The 26303-nt window shown below is 38.6% G+C and overlaps 1 protein-coding gene across 1 annotated transcript in view; it reads left to right on the top strand.

Moving 5' to 3' along the window:
- The window catches only part of RIOX1 (ribosomal oxygenase 1), a 102536-nt gene that overhangs the window by 38898 nt on the left and 37335 nt on the right, over positions 1–26303 (top strand). The window contains exons 8-12 of the mRNA XM_053711918.1: positions 1372–1406; positions 1534–1712; positions 2363–2467; positions 4198–4339; positions 7669–7789. Coding sequence (XP_053567893.1) covers positions 1372–1406; positions 1534–1712; positions 2363–2467; positions 4198–4339; positions 7669–7789 — 582 coding nt within the window. The remainder of the gene's footprint in view (positions 1–1371; positions 1407–1533; positions 1713–2362; positions 2468–4197; positions 4340–7668; positions 7790–26303) is intronic.

Below are 26303 nucleotides of genomic sequence, written 5' to 3'. Positions count from 1 at the left end.
TTTGAGTGTCCCTTTGATGACTTTGGTTGTATGTTTGGGGTCGTTGTCATGTTGCAGAATAAGTTTGGGGCCAATCAGATGTCTCCCTGATCCTGTTGCATGATGGATAAGTAGTTGCCTGTACATATCAGTATTGAGGAGACCATTAATCCTGACAAAATCCTCAACTCCATTTGCAGAAATGCAGCGCTAAACTTGCAAGGAACCTTCACCATGCTTCACGGTTGCCTACAGACATTCATTCTTGTAACACTCTCTAGCCTTTTGCGAACAAACTGCCTTCTGCTACAGCTAAGTATTTAAACTTTTACTCATTAGTCCAGAGCACCAGCTGCCTTTTTTCTGTTCCCCATTTCCTGTGTTTTCTTGCATAGTTGAGTCACTTGGCCTTGCTTCCACACCAGAGGTATGGCTTTTTGCCTACAAGTATTCCATGAAGACCATTTATAACAAGACTTCACTGGACAATAGATGGGTGTACCAGGGTCCCAGTGGTTTCTGCTAGTTCTGAGCTGATGGCACTGCTGAACATCTTCAGATTGTGAAGGGAATTAAGCATGATGTGTGTTTTATCTGCTGCACTAGGTTTCTTTGGCCGACTAGTGTGTCTACAGTCCTTGCGTTGCTAGTTTCTTTGTGCTTCTTCAGAAGAGCTTAGACAGCACATCTGGAAACCCTGATTGCCTTTAAATTTCTTCTTGGGAGAGACCTTGCTGATGCAGTATAACTACCTTTTTGTCTTATTGCTGTGTCTAGTCTTTACATGGTGTATGATTGCTTACATTAAACTGTCTTCAGCAACCTCACCTTGCTGTTCCTCACCCAGTTTTATTTCTCATACACAGCCGTTTCTGTTTTAGTTAATGATTGTGTTTTAACCTACATATTGAGTTATCATTAGCACCTGTTTGATATAATTGTTTAATCATGCACCTAACTATATGCCTACAAAATTCCTGACTTTGTGCAAGTGAACCTAGAAGAATTTTGATGGCATAGGTTGGTCACACGAAATATTGATTTGATTTTGATTTTTCTTCTTTTCACTGTTTGCTTTTTTTTTTTTTTTACTGATAAAAATAAAATATTAACATTTCTATTTTTTTTTAAAAGCATTCTTACTTTATAGTATTTTTTCCACACCTCCTTAAAACTTTGCATAGTAGTGTTTATATACGATAGATAATATATAATGTGTTATTTTATCTATGCCTGTCTTATACAAGTGTAGTAATGTGACTTCCCTTGCCAGGACCTGGCTTTGTACAGGCTTCTATCTAAATAATATGTCTGTATATAATGGTTATATGTGTTTTTTGTGTGTTTTAAAGCTAGCAATGTCTTAGTTTAATAGTTAACTTTTTATTACAGGAATAATGCTGAGTGGCTCCCACAATTTTCAAGCGGTAAGAAAATTGCAGTCACAATATCTTTTCATAAGTTAGAGGCATTCATGTTCACAGAGAACATTGAATCCCAGTCAAAGCAAGTTATATGTAATGGAGCATATATATCTATTTTATTTTATTTTAGCCAATTTTACTGATCAAGATATCGGTAAACCAGTTCTGGAGACCATACTTGAAGCTGGAGATCTTTTGTATTTCCCCAGAGGTTTTATTCATCAGGGAGATTGTTTGCCTGATGCACATTCTCTGCATATAACGATTTCTTCATATCAGCGGAATTGCTGGGGAGATCTTCTGGCAAAGGTGAGGGATTTTTTAGTTTTGTTTTGGCTATCTATAATGTGTGTGTTCCCATCTGATCCTTAGTATCTGTTTAACAAAAGCACTTCTTGATGGTTTCATTATCCTTTTAAATAGCTGTAAATAGTTGTCAAAAATGAAACTTTTCTGATTCAGATGTGTATGACTTAAAAAATTAAATTTAATTTCTAATTAATCTTGTGAGTGCCTCTTAGAACCCTAAAAAAACATTGATGGGGCCAAATTAATAATTTACCTAATAATCAAGTAAGGGCCACATATGGCCTCAGGGCCGGTACTTTGAGACCACTAGTTTAAAGGGACATTATTCAGTAAATCTAGAAAAATTACGTATACAAAGTAAAAATTAGCCAAGTGTATTGGCTGTTTACATATGGAAGATTTACATGCAAAGTTAGATTTTCTATAAGGTAATGGGGGGCTGCAATGTAAACCTAGGTTTCCCCTTTTCTAGCTCTTCTGTTGAGAACAATTAGGGGCAGATGTAAAAGAGTCAATAAAATAGGGTGTTCAAACAAGGCTATGTAGAATATAGTATTGCTAAAGTAATGCTATACAAAAAAGTTGAATCATTATAGTGTTATTAGGCTGCAGCCATCAGTGATAACAATGTGCACAATGCCTCCTTTCAGGTTCTGCCAGTAGCTCTGCGGGTTGCTAGTGAGGAAGACTTGGAATTTCGGAAGGGGCTGCCGCTGGATTACCTGGAATTCATGGGTGTACAGAATGCTGATGAGGTTTGTGCACCTATATAATGTGAACCCAGATATCTGTCTTTTTAAAAATTAGACCCTTTAAGGTTGTAATATTCAGTGGTTAAAAAACACCCATTAATGGAGTTTAATTTCTGAATGTCCCTGCTTTTCAATTGTGTGTACATGATGTGCATGGGTAGCTTGTGTGTGTATTTGGCACTGATGTTTTCCTGTATTTCTTTTATGTTAAATTAAGTATATTAGTGAATGTAATGTTTTCCTTTTGATCTAGAAGGGATGACAACATTCTTTGTTCAGCCAAATACCTCTGAAGAGATTGTGTTATGCAGGAACACTCTTTATTCTGACAGGGAAAAACTTTAATACAAGAACAAAAATGTATAATGCGTTTCAGCCACAGAGATATCTGTTACTTTATTGGCTGTTAAATATTTGTTTTCTTGTTTGGGAAAAACTTTTAGTTGCTTGGCAGAATATCATTTTTACAGAAAAGCTTCTTGGCTGTTGCGACTACCTCAGTTTCCCCCCTTAGAAACAGGGGAGGAGTGGGGCTTATACACACAAACACCATCATGTGATTACTCACTCTACACGTTTCTATCTCCCTAGTATTCATCTGATTACCTACCCCACATATCATTTCTATTGGCGGAGGAAGGTTCTTCTATAGAGCCCCTATCATCTGAATTAAATAGAGGGTATGCCAAAAAGGGAATGTTAAAATTAAACTTGCATAATTCAGATAGAGCATGTAATTTTAAGCCACTTTTAAACAACTTTCAAATGTGCTTCATTCTCTTGGTATCCCTTGTTGAAAAGAGAATACTGACATATCTTATACTAGTGGGAGCCGATTGGTGCCTGCACACATTTGTCTCTTGTGATTGGCTAACTAGTTTTGTTCAGCTAGCTGCTAGTAGTGCAGTGCTTTTTACCTTCTCATTTTCTGAATACATTTCAAGATGATGCAAAGTGACAAAAATAATTTTATCTTCCCGTTACCATTTAATCATTTTTATTAAACAATATAAATATAGAATCTTCTTTTTGAGGAAGGTGAATTGATGAAAAATGTGAGACCATTTGTATGAAATATATTTAGTAGATAATAAATTCTGTGATGCTATTTATCATGTTAGCCATATAAAATCACATAAACATTTGTATTTATGTGGGTATAACAGAGAGAGACACACACATTTCACATGGTGGTCTTTTCCCATATCAACCTATTCCATAAACTAAAAGTTATCTTCTAAAAATGCTTGGTCTGCTGAAAAAAACAAGATATGATTTCTCTGGGTACCTCACAGAAACAACCATTTTCTGTAAATGCAAAGAGTGCCAAGCACCCAGTACAGAGATGTGAAGTGGCCCAGCGCTAAAAGATTTAAAAATAAAAAATAGAAAAATTTAACACTTGCAACTGAGTTAATTTTTAGGTAAACTATTAATAGAGATATTCAGGTGATCGTTTCTTGTCGGCTTTTTTCACTTATGGGTATTATAGGGTAAATTTATTCATCTGCATTTGCAGCTTGTGGCATTGCGGAGCCTGCAGACACAAATTTAAGAAGCAGGAACTACTTGTTTGGCCTCTCTGCCACCTCAGAAGTGGCAAAACCAATCACCCCAAGGGATTGCCATGCCCTGCTCTTGTGCAATTAATGGCATGTGACAATGGGGTGGAATTGCACAAGAAAGCTTTAATATCTTGACTACTTTGTAATTCTTATCACTGTCTCTAATAGGATGACCCGCGCAGAGGTCCGTTTATTCAGAAAGTTCAGGCGTTGGTGAAAAAATTATCTGTGTATGCTCCAATTGATGCAGCTGTTGATCAAAAGGCGAAGGAGTTCTTGCATGACTGCCTTCCTCCTGTGCTTATGCCAGGTAATGCCCTGTCTTGTGGTCCTTGTTTTACTGTGTTTACAGATGTGGCCAAAACTATTGGTACCCTTGCATGTGGTTTTTAAACAACTTAGCACATTAACTTCTATTATCTAATTTGTTTTGTTCTTTTGGAATCCATTGTTGAAAAGCATATCTAGGTAGGCTCAGCAGCAGCAATGCACTACTGGGAGCTAGCTAGTGATTGGTGGCTGCACACGTCTCTTGTCATTGGCTCATTTAATGTGTTCAGATAGCTCCCACTCGTGTTTCTGCTCCTTCAATAAGGGATAGCAAATTAGTGAAGCAAATTTGATTATAGAAGTAAATCTGAAAGTTGTTTAAAATGTAATGCTCTTTCTGAGTCATGAAAGAAAAAAACTGTTTCTTTAATCATGTCTATCTCAAATATAATAATTGTATGAGGAGAAATGTCTTTCCATTTTGAATTTGATCAACTGTATTTTAAAATTTAAATTATTTTCTGATTTAAAGGAACACTAAACCCAAATGTTTTCTTTTGTGATTCAGATAAAGCATGCAGTTTTAAGCAACTTTCTAATTTACTCCTATCAATTTTTCTTCGTTCTCTTGCTATCTTTATTTCAAAAAGAAGGCATCTAAGCTAAGGAGCCAGACAATTTTTGGTTCATACCATGGACAGCACTTGTTTATTGGTGGGTGAATTTATCCACCAATTAGTAAGAACAACCCAGGTTGTTCACCAAAAATGGGCCGGCATCTAAACTTATATTCTTGCTTTTCAAATAAAGATACCAAGAGAATGAAGAAAATTTGATAATAGGAGTAAATTAGAAAGTTGCTTAAAATTGCACACTCTATCTAAATCACGAAAGAAAAAATTGGGTTCAGAGTCCCTTTAACTATGTTCTCCTAATATTGACTTTCCTCCACCCACATGTCTTTATTATCTCCTTATTTTTTGTTTTCTCACAAAATTCCCTTTGTGAGGTTTCAAACTTTATATATACAAATTACATTTAATGGACAGTAAAGTCAAATTAAACTTTGGAGCTTGTTATGAAAAACAACTTTCCAATTTACTTTTATTATCAAATTTGCTTTGTTCGTTTGATATCCTATGTTGAAGAGTAAAGAAAAGGTAGGCTGATAGGAGCTCAGGAGCATGCACGTGTCTAGCAGTCTAAGGCAGCAGTGTTTGTATCTAAGTATAACGTACAATGTTGCAAACACCGCTGTCAGATGGCTTGAGACACAGGCACGCTTCTGAGCTCATCTTATATTACTCTTTAACAAAGGATAACGATAGAACTGAGCAAAATTGATAACCGAATTAAACTGAAAATGCCATGCTCTATCCAATCCATTGGTTTAATTTTGACTTTACTGTCCCTTTAATAAATATCAATTGAAGTGACAATTTTTATAGTTGTATCCATTTTCTAAAATGTTTATTCCTCTAACTTAATAAGGGAGCATTAAACGTTTTTTTTGTTTTTAATGAATAATCATAGTGCAAATTATTGATTGCAGTATTATGGAGAAACCATTAATGCTTATGAAATATAATCTTTATTTATGAATACATTTTATAGCTTAAGTTTTAGTGAAATATTTGAAAAACATAGGTCACTTTGACAAATACTTAAGGATTTTCAAACTCTTTATTTGGTAACCTAGAAACATTTGTCATGGTCATCGTATCCGTATAACTAACAAGTTTAAAGTTCCATAAAATTAAAACTAGAAATGTACAACAGCAATTTCAAGTTTGAATGGAAGCAAAGATGCTTCTAGAAAAGTTACCATAGTTTCTTTGAGAATTATTACTGTGCATGTGACCTACTGTTGGTCTCCTGCACACTTTATACTCCTTTTATGTAGGCTCTAAGCCACAGTCTTGCCAAGCTAAGCTTCCCATCAGCACTGAAAAATGTTTAAGGGGGAATTCTTGTGCATGATCTATTACTAAATGCTTTCTCGGGTTTCTTGCAAAATATCACATAAAATTATCACAAAACATGTGAGAATTATTACTAAGATCATTTATTTAAATCTATGTGCATTGTAAAAAAAATATTAACTTTGAATTGCAATATTGTGCATTTTAAATGGGGGGTTTTGTAACGATCTACGATTACAGTCAGAAACAGCCAAAAGGTACAAGGTCGGCTTCGGCATTACCATCTAGATATGATGTGTTTTTTTTGTTTTGTTTTTACTTTAAATACACATTACATCTTCACGGTTTTGTATACTCTAAACAAATTAATTACTTCACTGTTTCACTAATAGAGATCAAATAGTATGTTAACTTAAAATATGTGTAGCTTTCCTTAAAGGGACATTTTACTCCTATGCTAAATCTCTTGAAAGTGATGCAGCTGACAAGAAAATATCACATGAACAACTCTTTATAAAAAAAAACAAGATATTTTACCTCAACCTTTCTTCAGCTCACCAGAGTAAGTGCTCTGTGATTCAGAGCTACTCTGTGTTTACTGTTTTCTGCCTGGTGGAAAACACAGCCAGTCAGCTTCACACATTGAATTACTGCACATGATAGATAAAGTCCCAGGATTGCCAACATACCCTGGCACTACCCAGGCCGTAAGGCATAAAGAAAAGGAGGGTCTCGCCACTGTTAGAGAGACCCCTGCAGAGACAGGCCTGAAAGCCCCATATAATAGGGTACGTTGCTTTTAAAAAGGGGTTAAAATCCCTTTATTGTAGGATGTGGCTACTAAGGACATTTTGAGGTAAAACATCTTCCTTTTTTTCATAGAGATGCTTGTGTGATATTTTTTAGTTGATAAGCTGCACACTTTAAACATTTGGCTATCGTGTCCTTTTAAAAAGGCCACAAGAGTTTGCTGCATATGATAGTCTAAAACAGAGCTTTGCAAAGGGAACCAGACGCTAGAAATTCTAGCACCTGTTTTGAATAATTTTATATAAAACATTCCTTGGCTTCTTAGAAAATGTACAGCTATCTCCTAGTCCTTTCTGTTTGGTGAGCTGTCAGTGGTGTGTATTGCTTCTGTGAAGACATCATTTGTGTCATACTAGCCACTGCTGACTCTCTGCGAAGGTGTAGTGTTTGCATACTGGTGCACGGGCGCTTGCAGGATATGTGCGTATGCTGCAGAAAAACAGTAAAAACTTTTACTAAAAGCATTTTTGCTAATGGAAATATATTGCAAAAATGCTTCTATTTCACATTGAAATGCACCTATTCACATTTCTCGTTAACTCGTGATATAAAACGTTAAACCGTGTTTGTTCATTGTAGCCTGGCACAAACAGATGGCTAATTTTTATTTATTTTTTGCTTCTACTTAAACCCATAGCTGAGAAATCTCACAGTGTTGTTGGAGCTCCAGTAGCATGGGAGAATGGACAAGTAAAAGATAACACTATGCAGCTTGAAAAAGGCACAAAAATAAGGCTTCTACGTAGTGGAATTATAAGGTGAGTCTGAAGCCTGACAGTACTATTAACACTTTTTTTTATGATTCAGAGCGTGCAATTTTAAGCAACTTTTTAGTTTGCTTCTATTATCATATTTGGTGCAGTCACACTGTATCCTTTAATGAAAAGCAAACCTAGGTATGCTCAGGAGCAGCAATACACTCATGGGAGTCTATGACCAGATGATGTAATGGCAAATTTCCTAAGAGGTTTAACCTACTTTTCTGTATGTAATGGTGAGATACATTCATACTATAAAATAAGCATTTCAAAAACATATACTGAATGTACACTTTCAAAATCGGAATCATATTATGCTTAAAAACTTGGTTTAACAGTACATAAGAAAGCGAACAGATGCTAAAAACCCACTTTAAAGTTGTGGTAAACTCAATGTTATAACTTTGTGATCATAACCTATGTGTCACTATAAAACTAATGACGAGTTTCTCCTTAAGTATCTATTTAAAAATATTTTTTGTAATCTACCTATTAGGTCACGGTTTATTGTGAGCCCCCGCCAGCCCCCCTCCTTTTTTGTCGTTTGACTCTGGCATCCAATAGAAACTTTAGCTGTATGGCTTGCTGATATCAATGCTCATATACACTCAGCCAATCGGGATTATTTACTGTTGCTCCCAAAATATGCACGTGTGTGAGAATTTAGCTCATGCGTGTAGGAGCAAACAGGGAATTCTCTGGTCTTGCCAAAGTTTTTATACTGCGGTTCACTGTTTACCTGGATTCGTGCCAGTAAGCGTTTACAGTTACTGAGAAATATGGCAATATACAGTAGTTTTTATGAAAATATACATAGAAAATTATTTATTGTGTGTATATTATGTTATGATACACAAATCCGTACCTTATATACAAAATTGTATAACTAGTTATAATTCTTTTTTTTTTTTTTTTTAAATAATTTTTTATTGAGGTTTAAAAATCAAAGAAACAGAAAACATCAGGCGTGATGAATTACAACAAACATATACATATGAATAGAAAACCTAGCAAACAAGTTGCTGAAAAATAGCAAGTCTGTTACATCCTGAATATGCAAATAAAGAAAATACCATAAATAAACCTCACATTTCCTATTTTAGTTTTAAACCTTATATTTCGAAAAATAAAAAAAATAAAAAATTTTTGCGCAATTTATTACAGAGATTAACTTATTACTAAAAGATCTTAGGTTACGTGAGATCCTTCTCTCACTTGACCTTACTTCTGGCCTATATAATAACATAACAAGGAAGGAGGGAGAGGGGAAAAAAGAAGAAGAGAAAAAAAAATGAAAAAATTTAAATAATCCTCTCCTTTCTGCTTTCATAAATGGATAAAAACACAAATATCTCTCTCTCGATCCCGACCCCGCCCGCCACCCCACTCCGTCCCCCCCGAAAGCTATCAACTAGTGTTCCCTCACAGTGCCCTCAATCCACGTATGTGGAAAAACATTAAGTAACGTTAATTCCGCAAAACTCACCGAGGAAAGAAAGGGGGAGAGTATCTTTTTTTGCAAGGGATATGGATAGGACAAAATAACTGGTGTCCATTTCAATAGAAACTTCTTGATCCTTCTCTCCGATACATCATAAAGATAAAATGACTCGAAGACAATTTGATCTTGCAAAAATCTAAAAACCATAGCTAATCCCGGCATCCGCCTGGCCTTCCAGTTTTTGAGAATACAATATCTAACAGTAAGAATAATAGTATTTAAACTATTTATGGTGCTCACATTAAAGGACTCTTGTGGAGGACATAAGAAGATGACATCTTCCGCTGATAAAGCAATTGATACTTTGTATAGTTTGTTAAACCAAAATATAATCTTTAACCATAATTGTCTTACCCTAGGGCATGTCCAAAACATATGAAGCAGATCAGCCCTATCATGTGAACAGCGGGGACATACACTAATAGAAGTCGGATAAAATCTGGAAATTTTCCACGGAGAAAGATAAAAATTATTGATCAATTTCATGTGAGATTCATTCCAAGCTACCGGAGCTTTACACTTACGTAAAGAGACAAAACTCTGAATAATCTTATCTTGATTTACTGATGGGATTAGCGGCAGCCAGAACATATAGATATTTTCCCTAATTACGAGACTCTGTTTGGTCAGCATGATGTCATACATCAATGATATTGAAGAATCTCCAGCCACAGCTTTTCGTATAAAAAGCTTGATAACCGACCAGTCCGAGAACGAGGGAGAGGGCCAGCTTTGTGATAGGACAAAGTGGCGAATTTGAAAATAAGCAAATAAATTGGATCTAGCCAAGTCATATTTATTAAAGATCGTATCCGCCGTTAATAATTGGTCATTCTCATCTAGTAACTGTTTGACGTAATGTAGTCCTTTATCAGACCAATCTTTGAAAACTTTTTGATGGAGGCCGGGCAAGAAATTAGGATTATTTACAATAGGCAACCATTCGGAAAATGAATAATCTATATTTAACATTGCGCAGAACTTTTGCCAGGCAAAAACTATATTTCTAACAGTAATAAGACACCTAACATTCTGAGGCAACTTCTGGACATCAATATGTAGTATAGCTTTTAACACAAATGGGGCAATCAAATGATTTTCTAATTCTTCTGATGAAACTAAATTAGTACCAGCAATCCAATCTATTGCCGTTTTGACCATGGCGGCTAAGTTATACAATTTAATGTTAGGAAGCGCCAATCCCGCCGAACCGGAGTTTTGCATTAATCTAGCCAGCGCGATTCGGGGTTTTTTATTGTTCCAGATAAATTTAGAAACTTGAGAATTAAAAAGCTTTAAGTCCTTATTCAATAAGAATAAGGGCAAATTCTGGAGTGGGTATAACAAACGCGGAAAAATGATTGATTTTATCAGGTTGACTCTGGCTGTGATAGATAATGGAAAGGTAGCCCAGAGATGTAAATCAGATCCAGTTTTTTGGAAAAGAGACTCAAAATTGGCTTTATACCAGAATTTCGGATTTTTATGCAAAACCAAACCTAGATATTTAATAGCATCAACCAATTTAAATGGGGTAACGAGGCCCTCCAACTGAGAAGTATTTATGCACATTAATTCGCTCTATTCCAAGTTTTTCTTATAACCTGAAAAGGAGCTGAAGACTTCTAACACCTGTAGAATCATAGGAATAGATTGCTGGACATTGGTAAGAAAGATCAACACATCGTCTGCATAAAGCAACATTTTCAGACGATATATACCGAATGGGACTCCAATCAAAATATCTCTGCATCGGATCGCAAAAGGTTCCAAAGCTATATTAAAAAGTAAAGGAGAAAGAGGACACCCTTGCCGAGTGCCTCTTTGTAATATTATTTTAGAAGATAAAGACCCATTAATAAGTAAAAAGGAAATTGGTTTGTGATATAATCTAATAATAAATTGTAGGAATTCCCCTTTTAAGCCAAACTTCTCCATCGCCCTAAAGAGATATTCCCAGACAATTGAATCAAAGGCTTTGATCGCATCCAGGGAAAGTATGGCAGTCACTTGCCATAATGGCTCCTTCCTCTCCTTATCCACATTCCAGGCGTAGTCTAAAAAATTAATCAATTTGCGAGTATTCTTAGCTGGATTTCTAGCTACCATAAATCCAGTCTGATCTGGATGAATGATTTTGTGTATATGAGAAGAAAGCCTTGAAGCAATAATAGCCATTAAGATCTTATAATCTGTGTTCAGAACCGAAATCAGCCTATAAGAGGCCGGGTCTTCGGGATTTTTGCCTTTCTTTAAGATAAGCGAAATATTGGCCGCAGAGAAGTAGCTAGAAATCACATTATTAGACATATAATAATAATTAAAGAGTTTTTCTAAGGTAGGCAAAAGGACCTCACCAAGACATTTATAAAGCTCCGCGGGAAACCCATCTGGTCCAGGAGCCTTATTCATCTTCAAATGATCTATGGCTTTTCTGATTTCATCAATAGATATTGAGGCATTGATCGATATTAAGTCCTCACTACTTAATTGGGGCAACTTTAACATGGACCAAAAAATATCTTGGTTAATAGTATCTGTCTCTACTCCCGAGTATAATTGTTGATAATAGGCAAGAAATGCCTCCATAATACCCTTCGTCTCCGTATATCTTCCCTTTTCAGTTTGAATCGCAGGTATAATATTTCTCTTTTTTCTAACCTTAGTGAGTCTCGCTAGATATTTAGCGGAGGAGCCGTGCAATCCTTTAAATTGAAGATTTATTCTTCCTTCCTCCTCCAAAAGTTTTTGTTTTAAGAACAAATCTCTTTCCTTCCTATTGTCTTGATATTTCTTCCAGTTTCCTGAAGTGCGCCTCAAGCAGTATTTTCTATATGAGTTCCTAATTTTATTCATGATTTGGATTTCCCATGCTTTACTCTTTTTCTTCGCTATACTAATGTATGATTGTATTTCTCCCCGCATTACAGCTTTAAAAGCTTCCCAAAAAATTTCCGGTTTATTAGCATAGCTTATATTATCAGAGTAGTATCGTTGCCAGACGGATCTCAAGAAATTAACAAATCTAGGATTAGTATGCAAATATCGAGGGAAATAAAAACTAGGCGTTTGTGTCCTGTTCTTTAGCCCAGAAAGAAGTGACAAAGAAATAATTGCATGGTCTGAAATAATGATATCTCCGATTCCTGCCTCTAATTCCTGATTGGCCAAGCTCTCCGTAATTAAAAATAGGTCAATTCTCGAAAAGGTACAGTGTGCTTTAGATTCGCAAGAAAATAATTTAATGTTAGGAAGCGCCAATCCCGCCGAACCGGAGTTTTGCATTAATCTAGCCAGCGCGATTCAGGGTTTTTTATTGTTCCAGATAAATTTAGAAACTTGAGAATTAAAAAGCTTTAAGTCCTTATTCAATAAGAATAAGGGCAAATTCTGGAGTGGGTATAACAAACGCGGAAAAATGATTGATTTTATCAGGTTAACTCTGGCTGTGATAGATAATGGAAAGGTAGCCCAGAGATGTAAATCAGATCCAGTTTTTTGGAAAAGAGACTCAAAATTGGCTTTATACCAGAATTTCGGATTTTTATGCAAAACCAAACCTAGATATTTAATAGCATCAACCAATTTAAATGGGGTAACGAGGCCCTCCAACTGAGAAGTATTTATGCACATTAATTCGCTCTTTTCCAAGTTTTTCTTATAACCTGAAAAGGAGCTGAAGACTTCTAACACCTGTAGAATCATAGGAATAGATTGCTGGACATTGGTAAGAAAGATCAACACATCGTCTGCATAAAGCAACATTTTCAGACGATATATACCGAATGGGACTCCAATCAAAATATCTCTGCATCGGATCGCAAAAGGTTCCAAAGCTATATTAAAAAGTAAAGGAGAAAGAGGACACCCTTGCCGAGTGCCTCTTTGTAATATTATTTTAGAAGATAAAGACCCATTAATAAGTAAAAAGGAAATTGGTTTGTGATATAATCTAATAATAAATTGTAGGAATTCCCCTTTTAAGCCAAACTTCTCCATCGCCCTAAAGAGATATTCCCAGACAATTGAATCAAAGGCTTTGATCGCATCCAGGGAAAGTATGGCAGTCACTTGCCATAATGGCTCCTTCCTCTCCTTATCCACATTCCAGGCGTAGTCTAAAAAATTAATCAATTTGCGAGTATTCTTAGCTGGATTTCTAGCTACCATAAATCCAGTCTGATCTGGATGAATGATTTTGTGTATATGAGAAGAAAGCCTTGAAGCAATAATAGCCATTAAGATCTTATAATCTGTGTTCAGAACCGAAATCGGCCTATAAGAGGCCGGGTCTTCGGGATTTTTGCCTTTCTTTAAGATAAGCGAAATATTGGCCGCAGAGAAGTAGCTAGAAATCACATTATTAGACATATAATAATAATTAAAGAGTTTTTCTAAGGTAGGCAAAAGGACCTCACCAAGACATTTATAAAGCTCCGCGGGAAACCCATCTGGTCCAGGAGCCTTATTCATCTTCAAATGATCTATGGCTTTTCTGATTTCATCAATAGATATTGAGGCATTCATCGATATTAAGTCCTCACTACTTAATTGGGGCAACTTTAACATGGACCAAAAAATATCTTGGTTAATAGTATCTGTCTCTACTCCCGAGTATAATTGTTGATAATAGGCAAGAAATGCCTCCATAATACCCTTCGTCTCCGTATATCTTCCCTTTTCAGTTTGAATCGCAGGTATAATATTTCTCTTTTTTCTAACCTTAGTGAGTCTCGCTAGATATTTAGCGGAGGAGCCGTGCAATCCTTTAAATTGAAGATTTATTCTTCCTTCCTCCTCCAAAAGTTTTTGTTTTAAGAACAAATCTCTTTCCTTCCTATTGTCTTGATATTTCTTCCAGTTTCCTGAAGTGCGCCTCAAGCAGTATTTTCTATATGAGTTCCTAATTTTATTCATGATTTGGATTTCCCATGCTTTACTCTTTTTCTTCGCTATACTAATGTATGATTGTATTTCTCCCCGCATTACAGCTTTAAAAGCTTCCCAAAAAAATTCCGGTTTATTAGCATAGCTTATATTATCAGAGTAGTATCGTTGCCAGAGGGATCTCAAGAAATTAACAAATCTAGGATTAGTATGCAAATATCGAGGGAAATAAAAACTAGGCGTTTGTGTCCTGTTCTTTAGCCCAGAAAGAAGTGACAAAGAAATAATTGCATGGTCTGAAATAATGATATCTCCGATTCCTGCCTCTAATTCCTGATTGGCCAAGCTCTCCGTAATTAAAAATAGGTCAATTCTCGAAAAGGTACAGTGTGCTTTAGATTCGCAAGAAAATACCTGTTTATCTGGGTTTTTTAAACGCCATATATCCAATAATTTTAGCTTTGCACAAAATAGTGATAGATATTTTGCATTCTTTGCGTTAGCTAATCTGTTTTTGTTAGAGAATCTATCAAGTGTTGGAGATAAGGTGGCATTAAAATCCCCCCCTAGAATTAAATTTTCAGCACTAAAAGGAAATAATTTGATTTGTATTTTCTCCCAAAATTCTCTGGAGAACTTATTTGGGGCATATAAGTTGCAAATTATCAATTTAAAATTCTTTATAGACACATGAATTAAGATGTATCTTGCAGCCGGATCTATTTCTACCTTATCTATTTTATATTCTAACTCTTTGTGAAACAGAATAGCAACCCCGCATTTTCTAGCACGACCGGTTGTGGAGACTACTTCCCCTACCCATTTTATCTTCAATTTAGCCGCTTCCTGCTCATTAAGATGTGTCTCCTGAAGGAGAACAATATCTGGTTTATAGCTAGCCAAAGTTTTAATAATCAATTTACGTTTAATGGGGGAAGATATCCCTCCTATATTCCAAGATAAAATCTTAATACCTTCCGCCATCTAAAATCCAGCTAATTTAGCCATTTTACAAGAAATAAACCGCTCGGGGTGGGTTGAAGGCCTGGGGCGAGGGAGGTAGGGGAGGGGCGGCGGCGGAGAGGGGCGAGAGAGAGAGAGGAAAAGAAAAAAAAAAAAAGGGGGGGGGGGGGAGGAGGGGGAAAGGGGAAAGACATAATACATAAAAGGTACAAAAACAACAGCCTCACAACTTCTATTGACATATGTTCCTTATTATCTGGGAGAGAGAAACACATTTCCACATAAGACAGCCAACTTTACCCTGTCTCTATAAATTTTTTAACATCTGCTACCTCTTCAAAAGAAAGTTTAGTACCTTTGTCCTCAATAATTATACGTGCTGGATATACCAGACGAGCTTTAATCCCTTTATTTATCAACTGCGAACAATATGGGGCCATCAATTTCCTTTTGGCAGATGTCTCATATGAAAAGTCTTGAAACAACAGAATCCGATTCTTTCCAAATATAGGAGGATCATTATTTTTAAAAAGTTTCAAAATTTCAACTTTATCTTGAAATTTTAGTAATTTAAAAATACAGATTCTGTTCCTCGAGACTCCATCTGAAGAGGATTTCTTTTGGCCCAACCTATGTGCCCGTTCTATCGCCAGGGGTAACAACTCAGGGGCAATCCCTAACGTTTGTGGTAATGTAATTGAGGTGAATTTTAATAAATCCTCAAATTCTGGTGTTTCTGGGAGACCCACTATCCTAATATTGTTCCGCCTGGAACGATCCTCCAGGCGTGACTGCATACTTTTAATTTTAGCATCCTGTTTCTGAATTAAGTCCCCATGAATATGAGTTATATCTTCAACCTCAGAGATTCTGGTCTCAGCCTCAGTTAGTCTGTTTGAAAACTGTCTGATTTCAGAGGACAATGAAACTAATTCAGCAGAGATAGTCCCTAGTTCTTTCTTAATTACCTCAAACTGAGGAGAAAATATCTCTGTTAACTGTGCAATCAGTGTATGTGAATCAGAAGACATTTTACTAATTTCTGAAGAGCTATCCAAACTGGAATCTGATATTTTACTTTTTTTATCTTTTACTTTTACAGGCATTTTGGGTGAATTCGACTTCACCTGAGTGATAAATCTATCCATAAAGGATAGAGCAACAAAAAAAATAAAAATAAATCAAGTGCACTTAAAGTGAAGACCCATACAAACAAACAAAAAATCACAAAACCCCCCTCCCAACCGTTCCCCCTATATATAATCTCAAACTTATTGTATAGCAATTATACTAGTGTTGCTACATAGTGCTTAATAGTGCAAAGTGGTGCGTATAGCCTGAAAGTCTCTACTAGCTTATCCAGATGGTATTAGCTTTTTTCCTTTTATTCCCTTCTTTTATTTTTCCTCTTTTTTTCCCCCCTTCCTTTTTGTTCCTTTCCCTTCCCCTTTTTTTCTCTTGCTATCCGTTTCTTTTTTGTATTTCTATGAGCTTGCCTCCTTCCAGGTAGAACTGCACAGGGCTTTTAACAGATCCCTTATAGCTCAGTTTTGTCTCAGATTTGTAGGGGCTTATATAACACTTCAGTCCTGGTTTACACACCCAGTTTAATTACCTGCAGCTAGAAAAAACACAGGACATTTTTTTTTTTTTTTTTTTTTTAATTAAACTGAGGCGTTTCGGGGTAGTTAACCCCTTCCTCCGACAGAAATATATATATATATATATATATATAGACACGCAGATAGAATGCAATATATATTCTTATAGACTATTCCCCTAAACCCTCTCCTTAACCCATTCCAATATGTGACCAAAATAGTGTGTATCAAAAATAGATCCCCAACAGGTGGGAGGTCTCTAGCGAGTCACCACACAATGAATGGGCTGAGTAAAAAACAATTGGGGTGGAGGACTAAGTACAGTCAAATTAAGGCAAACAGAGAGGGGCTTATTACATAGTTGTTACACCACTGTTTGTTCACAGAAAGCTTCCATAAGCCTGGATCTAATTGTTAACTCCTCTAAGAGCCAGAGAGTATACAGAAAATGTATAGGAGATTAGAAAAATACACAGCACCTATAGCAAACCTTATTACACATTACTATGTAAATGTAGGCAGACAACCCCAATTTAACACATTCAGGATCTCCCTGTGAATGATGAGGTTTGACCAAACTTGTCTTAACAGGTTAATACATAATTAAACATATTAGCTATCCCCTCAAATCTCAATTTACATAATGCATCCCTGGAAATACATTTCTAACATTTCTTTGTTCACACATAGAATTAGCCACTTTCATATATTGCCAATATTGTCCTCCACATCTATGTGGCAATCTGAAACTAGCAGTTCGAAAGTCTCACATATAGGGATAGCGCTATTAGGGCAAAAGAATCAGTATCCACCCTGACGTGGCAAAACCAGTTCACTGTAAAGATATCCCCTTTTCTTTTCTTGTGGTCTAACAGTAGGAAAAGGTACAGACACTATGTCTATTAGCTAGAGAGTCAGCCTCTCTCCTACAGCTAATATCTAATGGCTCCCGTTAGCTAGCGGGCTTCTCAGTTCTGTGGTAGCAAGGCAGGCGATGGGAGATTTTAACTTACGTGCCCCACTCTGGACTTCTCCTCTGTGTCCAATTATGGCCGCAAGTACCTAGCAGCCCGTTCCTCTGCCTGTGTAACCCGGGCACTGCTCCGATACTCAAAGTAGAAACTGTCTGGGCACAAGGCGTGACTTGATTGAGAGATCTTCACACACCTTCACTTCTCATTGGAAGAATTAAAGGGCTCGACCGCAGGGTGGCTTCCAGATTGGTCGGCTCCCTTCTTCTGCTGCGTCGCTGTTCTCACAGCTGTCCGATATGACATACACCTAGAGCAGGGAGAATCCTTCACCTTGAGCGAATCCTAGGAGGTGTAACCACCCCACAACGGGTACCACTCTCCTTCCCTGGTCAGAGCTCGGTCCTCTGCAGGCGCTCTGCTCCAGCCACCCTGTAGTGCCTCAGTGCCACTGTAACCGTGCCGGACCAAGTGCACCCCAGCCCCGCCAGCTGAATCCTTACGGTTTGCGGAATAGATATGTCCACAGGCTTCAGTTAACCGGTATAAACGGTATTATTTAATTTGTTTCTCTCATGTCCCGTTTTTATTTTTAAGGGTGAGGTTGCGGCTCGGACTAGAAGCCGTAGAAAACAGTCCTTGGAAGTTTTCCAGCCTGGGCCAGATTTTATTTGGCCGACTCCCTAGGATGCAGCAAAGCACCAGCAGCGGGAGAAATGGCCACAGGAGTTCGTTGTGCACAGCTGCTCAATCTCCATGCTCCACGCCAGACTCAGCGTGTGCTGCTGAACAGCTCCTCCCACCGGAAAAACCACATAATTCTTATATGTGTGTATGTTATGTTATAATACATAAATCCGTATTACATTTTATATCTAGTTATATATGAGTGGCACGCTAATAGTTGCGCTCTAGAGATAGAGTAGCGAACGTATTACAAGTTGAAAGTAAACCCGATCGCTTAAGCACAATTGAAGTTAATGCGCGTCAGAGTAGCGCAAATTCTGAGCTCTGGTTAACAGTTACGCTCCAATAAAAAGTTGCACAAAACACATTAATAGATACATGTAAAAGTACGCTTACACTCATAACAACATCTAATAATAATAAAAAAAATATTGCACAAAAAAATTATAAAGGCTCAAAGATATGAGGTCTCAGGTGTTAGAAGAAAACAAAAAACAGGCAAAGGGCTTTAACATAGAGATACATACATACATATATATATATATATATATATATATATATAAACTAAAGGTGTACAGGGAGTGCAGAATTATTAGGCAAATGAGTATTTTGACCACATCATCCTCTTTATGCATGTTGTCTTACTCCAAGCTGTATAGGCTCGAAAGCCTACTACCAATTAAGCATATTAGGTGATGTGCATCTCTGTAATGAGAAGGGGTGTGGTCTAATGACATCAACACCCTATATCAGGTGTGCATAATTATTAGGCAACTTCCTTTCCTTTGGCAAAATGGGTCAAAAGAAGGACTTGACAGGCTCAGAAAAGTCAAAAATAGTGAGATATCTTGCAGAGGGATGCAGCACTCTTAAAATTGCAAAGCTTCTGAAGCGTGATCATCGAACAATCAAGCGTTTCATTCAAAATAGTCAACAGGGTCACAAGAAGCGTGTGGAAAAACCAAGGCGCAAAATAACTGCCTATGAACTGAGAAAAGTCAAGCGTGCAGCTGCCAAGATGCCACTTGCCACCAGTTTGGCCATATTTCAGAGCTGCAACATCACTGGAGTGCCCAAAAGCACAAGGTGTGCAATACTCAGAGACATGGCCAAGGTAAGAAAGGCTGAAAGACGACCACCACTGAACAAGACACACAAGCTGAAACGTCAAGACTGGGCCAAGAAATATCTCAAGACTGATTTTTCTAAGGTTTTATGGACTGATGAAATGAGAGTGAGTCTTGATGGGCCAGATGGATGGGCCCGTGGCTGGATTGGTAAAGGGCAGAGAGCTCCAGTCCGACTCAGACGCCAGCAAGGTGGAGGTGGAGTACTGGTTTGGGCTGGTATCATCAAAGATGAGCTTGTGGGGCCTTTTCGGGTTGAGGATGAAGTCAAGCTCAACTCCCAGTCCTACTGCTAGTTTCTGGAAGACACCTTCTTCAAGCAGTGGTACAGGAAGAAGTCTGCATCCTTCAAGAAAAACATGATTTTCATGCAGGACAATGCTCCATCACACGCGTCCAAGTACTCCACAGCGTGGCTGGCAAGAAAGGGTATAAAAGAAGAAAATCTAATGACATGGCCTCCTTGTTCACCTGATCTGAACCCCATTGAGAACCTGTGGTCCATCATCAAATGTGAGATTTACAAGGAGGGAAAACAGTACACCTCTCTGAACAGTGTCTGGAAGGCTGTGGTTGCTGCTGCACGCAATGTTGATGGTGAACAGATCAAAACACTGACAGAATCCATGGCTATATTGGTCACTGATTTGTTTTTGTTTTGTTTTTGAATGTCAGAAATGTATATTTGTGAATGTTGAGATGTTATATTGGTTTCACTGGTAAAAATAAATAATTGAAATGGGTATATATTTGTTTTTTGTTAAGTTGACTAATAATTATGCACAGTAATAGTCACCTGCACACACAGATATCCCCCTAAAATAGCTATAACTAAAAACAAACTAAAAACTACTTCCAAAACTATTCAGCTTTGATATTTTTTGGGTTCATTGAGAACATGGTTGTTGTTCAATAATAAAATTAATCCTCAAAAATACAACTTGCCTAATAATTCTGCACTCCCTGTATATGTATGTGTATTTATGTGTATATATGTATTTACAGACATATATGCACAAATAATCAAATAAATACATACACACACACATATATATATATATATATATATATATATATATTTCTCCAACATAGGTGTGTCCGGTCCATGGCGTCATCCTTACTTGTGGGATATTCTCTTCCCCAACAGGAAATGGCAAAGAGCCCAGCAAAGCTGGTCACATGATCCCTCCTAGGCTCCGCCTACCCCAGTCATTCTCTTTGCCGTTGTACAGGCAACATCTCCACGGAGATGGCTTAGAGTTTTTTAGTGTTTAACTGTAGTTTTTATTATTCAATCAAGAGTTTGTTATTTTAAAATAGTGCTGGTATGTACTATTTACTCAGAAACAGAAAAGAGATGAAGATTTCTGTTTGTATGAGGAAAATGATTTTAGCACCGTAACTAAAATCCATGGCTGTTCCACACAGGACTGTTGAGAGCAAGTAACTTCAGTTGGGGGAACAGTGTGCAGTCTCTTACTGCTTGAGGTATGACACATTCTAACAAGACGATGTAATGCTGGAAGCTGTCATTTTTCCCTATGGGACCCGGTAAGCCATGTTTATTTCGATGGTAAATAAGGGCTTCATAAGGGCTTATTAAGGATTGTAGACTTTTCTGGGCTAAATCGATTCATTTTTAAAACATATTTAGCCTTGAGGAATCATTTTATCTGGGTATATTGATATTATAATATCGGCAGGCACTGTATTAGACACCTTATTTCTCTGGGGCTTTCCCAAAGCATAAGCAGAGCCTCATTTTCGCGCCGGTGTGGCGCACTTGTTTTTGAGAGGCATGGCATGCAGTCGCATGTGAGAGGAGCTCTGATACTTAGAAAAGGCTTTCTGAAGGCGTCATTTGGTATCGTATTCCCCTTTGGGTTTGGTTGGGTCTCAGCAAAGCAGATACCAGGGACTGTAAAGGGGTTAAAGTGTTAAAACGGCTCCGGTTCCGTTATTTTAAGGGTTAAAGCTTCCAAATTTGGTGTGCAATACTTTTAAGGCTTTAAGACACTGTGGTGAAAATTTGGTGAATTTTGTACAATTCCTTCATGTTTTTCGCAATTGCAGTAATAAAGTGTGTTCAGTTTAAAATTTAAAGTGACAGTAACGGTTTTATTTTAAAACGTTTTTTGTACTTTATTATCAAGTTTATGCCTGTTTAACATGTCTGAACTACCAGATAGACTGTGTTCTGAATGTGGGGAAGCCAGAATTCCTGTTCATTTAAATAAATGTGATTTATGTGATAATGACAATGATGCCCAAGATGATTCCTCAAGTGAGGGGGAGTAAGCATGGTACTGCATCATTCCCTCCTTCGTCTACACGAGTCTTGCCCACTCAGGAGGCCCCTAGTACATCTAGCGCGCCAATACTCCTTACTATGCAACAATTAACGGCTGTAATGGATAATTCTGTCAAAAACATTTTAGCCAAAATGAACCCTTGTCAGCGTAAGCGTGGCTGCTCTGTTTTAGTCACTGAAGAGCATGACGACGCTGATATTAATATCTCTGAAGGGCCCCTAACCCAATCTGAGGGGGCCAGGGAGGTTTTGTCTGAGGGAGAAATTACTGATTCAGGGAACATTTCTCAACAGGCTGAACCTGATGTAATTGCATTTAAATTTAAGTTGGAACATCTCCGCATTCTGCTTAAGGAGGTATTATCCACTCTGGATGATTGTGAAAAGTTGGTCATCCCAGAGAAACTATGTAAAATGGACAAGTTCCTAGAGGTGCCGGAGCTCCCAGAAGCTTTTCCTATACCCAAGCGGGTGGCGGACATTGTTAATAAAGAATGGGAAAGGCCCGGTATTCCTTTCGTCCCTCCCCCATATTTAAAAAGTTGTTTCCTATGGTCGACCCCAGAAAGGACTTATGGCAGACAGTCCCCAAGGTCGAGGGAGCGGTTTCTACTTTAAACAAACGCACCACTATACCCATAGAGGATAGTTGTGCTTTCAAAGATCCTATGGATAAAAAATTAGAAGGTTTGCTTAAAAAGATGTTTGTTCAGCAGGGTTACCTTCTACAACCAATTTCATGCATTGTCCCTGTCACTACAGCCGCATGTTTCTGGTTTGATGAGCTGATAAAGGCGCTCGATAGTGATTCTCCTCCTTATGAGGAGATTATGGACAGAATCAATGCTCTCAAATTGGCTAATTCTTTCACCCTAGACGCCACTTTGCAATTGGCTAGGTTAGCGGCTAAGAATTCTGGGTTTGCTATTGTGGCGCGCAGAGCGCTTTGGTTGAAATCTTGGTCGGCTGATGCGTCTTCCAAGAACAAACTACTAAACATTCCTTTCAAGGGGAAAACGCTGTTTGGCCCTGACTTGAAAGAGATTATCTCGGATATCACTGGGGGTAAGGGCCACGCCCTTCCTCAGGATCGGCCTTTCAAGGCGAAAAATAGACCTAATTTTCGTCCCTTTCGTAAAAACGGACCAGCCCAAAGTGCTACGTCCTCTAAGCAAGAGGGTAATACTTCTCAAGCCAAGCCAGCTTGGAGACCAATGCAAGGCTGGAACAAGGGAAAGCAGGCCAAGAAGCCTGCCACTGCTACCAAGACAGCATGAAATATTGGCCCCCCGATCCGGGACCGGATCTGGTGGGGGGCAGACTCTCTCTCTTCGCTCAGGCTTGGGCAAGAGATGTTCTGGATCCTTGGGCGCTAGAAATAGTCTCCCAGGGTTATCTCCTGGAATTCAAGGGACTTCCCCCAAGGGGGAGGTTCCACAGGTCTCAGTTGTCTTCAGACCACATAAAAAGACAGGCGTTCTTACATTGTGTAGAAGACCTGTTAAAAATGGGAGTGATTCATCCTGTTCCAATAAGAGAACAAGGGATGGGGTTCTACTCCAATCTGTTCATAGTTCCCAAAAAAGAGGGAACGTTCAGACCAATCTTAGATCTCAAGATCTTAAACAAGTTTCTCAAGGTTCCATCTTTCAAGATGGAAACCATTCGAACTATTCTTCCTTCCATCCAGGAGGGTCAATTCATGACCACGGTGGATTTAAAGGATGCGTATCTACATATTCCTATCCACAAGGAACATCATCGGTTCCTAAGGTTTGCATTCCTGGACAAACATTACCAGTTCGTGGCGCTTCCTTTCGGATTAGCCACTGCTCCAAGGATTTTCACAAAGGTACTAGGGTCCCTTCTAGCGGTGCTAAGACCAAGGGGCATTGCAGTAGTACCTTACCTGGACGACATTCTGATTCAAGCGTCGTCCCTTCCTCAAGCAAAGGCTCACACGGACATTGTCCTGGCCTTTCTCAGATCTCACGGCTGGAAAGTGAACGTGGAAAAGAGTTCTCTATCCCCGTCAACAAGGGTTCCCTTCTTGGGAACAATTATAGACTCCTTAGAAATGAGGATCTTTCTAACAGAGGCCAGAAAAACAAAACTTCTAGACTCTTGTCGGATACTTCATTCCGTTCCTCTTCCTTCCATAGCTCAGTGCATGGAAGTGATCGGGTTGATGGTAGCGGCAATGGACATAGTTCCTTTTGCGCGCATTCATCTAAGACCTTTACAACTGTGCATGCTCAGTCAGTGGAATGGGGACTATACAGACTTGTCTCCGAAGATACAAGTAAATCAGAGGACCAGAGACTCACTCCGTTGGTGGCTGTCCTGGACAATCTGTCTCAAGGGATGACGTTCCGCAGACCAGAGTGGGTCATTGTCACGACCGACGCCAGTCTGATGGGCTGGGGCGCGGTCTGGGGATCCCTGAAAGCTCAGGGTCTTTGGTCTCGGGAAGAATCTCTTCTACCGATAAATATTCTGGAACTGAGAGCGATATTCAATGCTCTCAAGGCCTGGCCTCGGCTAGCGAGGACCAAGTTCATACGGTTTTCAATCAGACAACATGACAACTGTTTGCGTACATCAACCATCAGGGGGGAACAAGGAGTTCCCTAGCGATGGAAGAAGTGACCAAAATCATTCTATGGGCGGAGTCTCACTCCTGCCACCTGTCTGCTATCCACATCCCAGGAGTGGAAAATTGGGAAGCGGATTTTCTGAGTCGTCAGACATTGCATCCGGGGGAGTGGGAACTCCATCCGGAAATCTTTGCCCAAGTCACTCACCTGTGGGGCATTCCAGACATGGATCTGATGGCCTCTCGTCAGAACTTCAAAGTTCCTTGCTACGGGGCCAGATCCAGGGATCCCAAGGCGGCTCTAGTGGATGCACTAGTAGCACCTTGGACCTTCAAACTAGCTTATGTGTTCCCGCCATTTCCTCTCATCCCCAGGCTGGTAGCCAGGATCAATCAGGAGAGGGCGTCGGTGATCTTGATAGCTCCTGCGTGGGCCACGCAGGACTTGGTATGCAGATCTGGTGAATATGTCATCGGCTCCACCTTGGAAGCTACCTTTGAGACGAGACCTTCTTGTTCAGGGTCCGTTCGAACATCCGAATCTGGTTTCACTCCAGCTGACTGCTTGGAGATTGAACGCTTGATTTTATCGAAGCGAGGATTCTCAGATTCTGTTATCAATACTCTTGTTCAGGCCAGAAAGCCTGTAACTAGAAAGATTTACCACAAAATTTGGAAAAAATATATCTGTTGGTGTGAATCTAAAGGATTCCCTTGGGACAAGGTTAAGATTCCTAGGATTCTATCCTTCCTTCAAGAAGGATTGGAAAAAGGATTATCTGCAAGTTCCCTGAAGGGACAGATTTCTGCCTTGTCGGTATTACTTCACAAAAAGCTGGCAGCGGTGCCAGTGGTTCAAGCCTTTGTTCAGGCTCTGGTTAGAATCAAGCCTGTTTACAAACCTTTGACTCCTCCTTGGAGTCTCAATTTAGTTCTTTCAGTTCTTCAGGGGGTTCCGTTTGAACCCTTACATTCCGTTGATATTAAGTTATTATCTTGGAAAGTTTTGTTTTTAGTTGCGATTTCTTCTGCTAGAAGAGTCTCTGAACTATCTGCTCTGCAGTGTTCTCCTCCTTATCTGGTGTTCCATGCAGATAAGGTGGTTTTACGTACTAAACCTGGTTTTCTTCCAAAAGTTGTTTCTAACAAAAACATTAACCAGGAGATTATCGTACCTTCTCTGTGTCCGAAACCAGTTTCAAAGAAGGAACGTTTGTTGCACAATTTGGATGTTGTTCGCGCTCTAAAATTCTATTTAGATGCTACAAAGGATTTTAGACAAACATCTTCCTTGTTTGTTGTTTATTCAGGTAAAAGGAGAGGTCAAAAAAGCAACTTCTACCTCTCTCTCTTTTTGGATTAAAAGCATCATCAGATTGGCTTACGAGACTGCCGGACGGCAGCCTCCCGAAAGAATCACAGCTCATTCCACTAGGGCTGTGGCTTCCACATGGGCCTTCAAGAACGAGGCTTCTGTTGATCAGATATGTAGGGCAGCGACTTGGTCTTCACTGCACACTTTTACCAAATTTTACAAGTTTGATACTTTTGCTTCTTCTGAGGCTATTTTTGGGAGAAAGGTTTTGCAAGCCGTGGTGCCTTCCATTTAGGTGACCTGATTTGCTCCCTCCCTTCATCCGTGTCCTAAAGCTTTGGTATTGGTTCCCACAAGTAAGGATGACGCCGTGGGACCGGCACACCGATGTTGGAGAAAAAAGAATTTATGTTTAACTGATAAATTACTTTCTCCAACGGTGTGTCCGGTCCACGGCCCGCCCTGGTTTTTTAATCAGGTCTGATAATTTATTTTCTTTAACTACAGTCACCACGGTACCATATGGTTTCTCCTATGCAAATATTCCTCCTTAAC

The sequence above is a fragment of the Bombina bombina genome, chromosome 4, assembly GCF_027579735.1.
Source record: "Bombina bombina isolate aBomBom1 chromosome 4, aBomBom1.pri, whole genome shotgun sequence".
Taxonomy (NCBI): domain Eukaryota; kingdom Metazoa; phylum Chordata; class Amphibia; order Anura; family Bombinatoridae; genus Bombina; species Bombina bombina.
The sequence above is the reverse complement of the archived record's forward strand: the minus strand, read 5'-3'. Positions and strand labels throughout refer to the sequence as shown.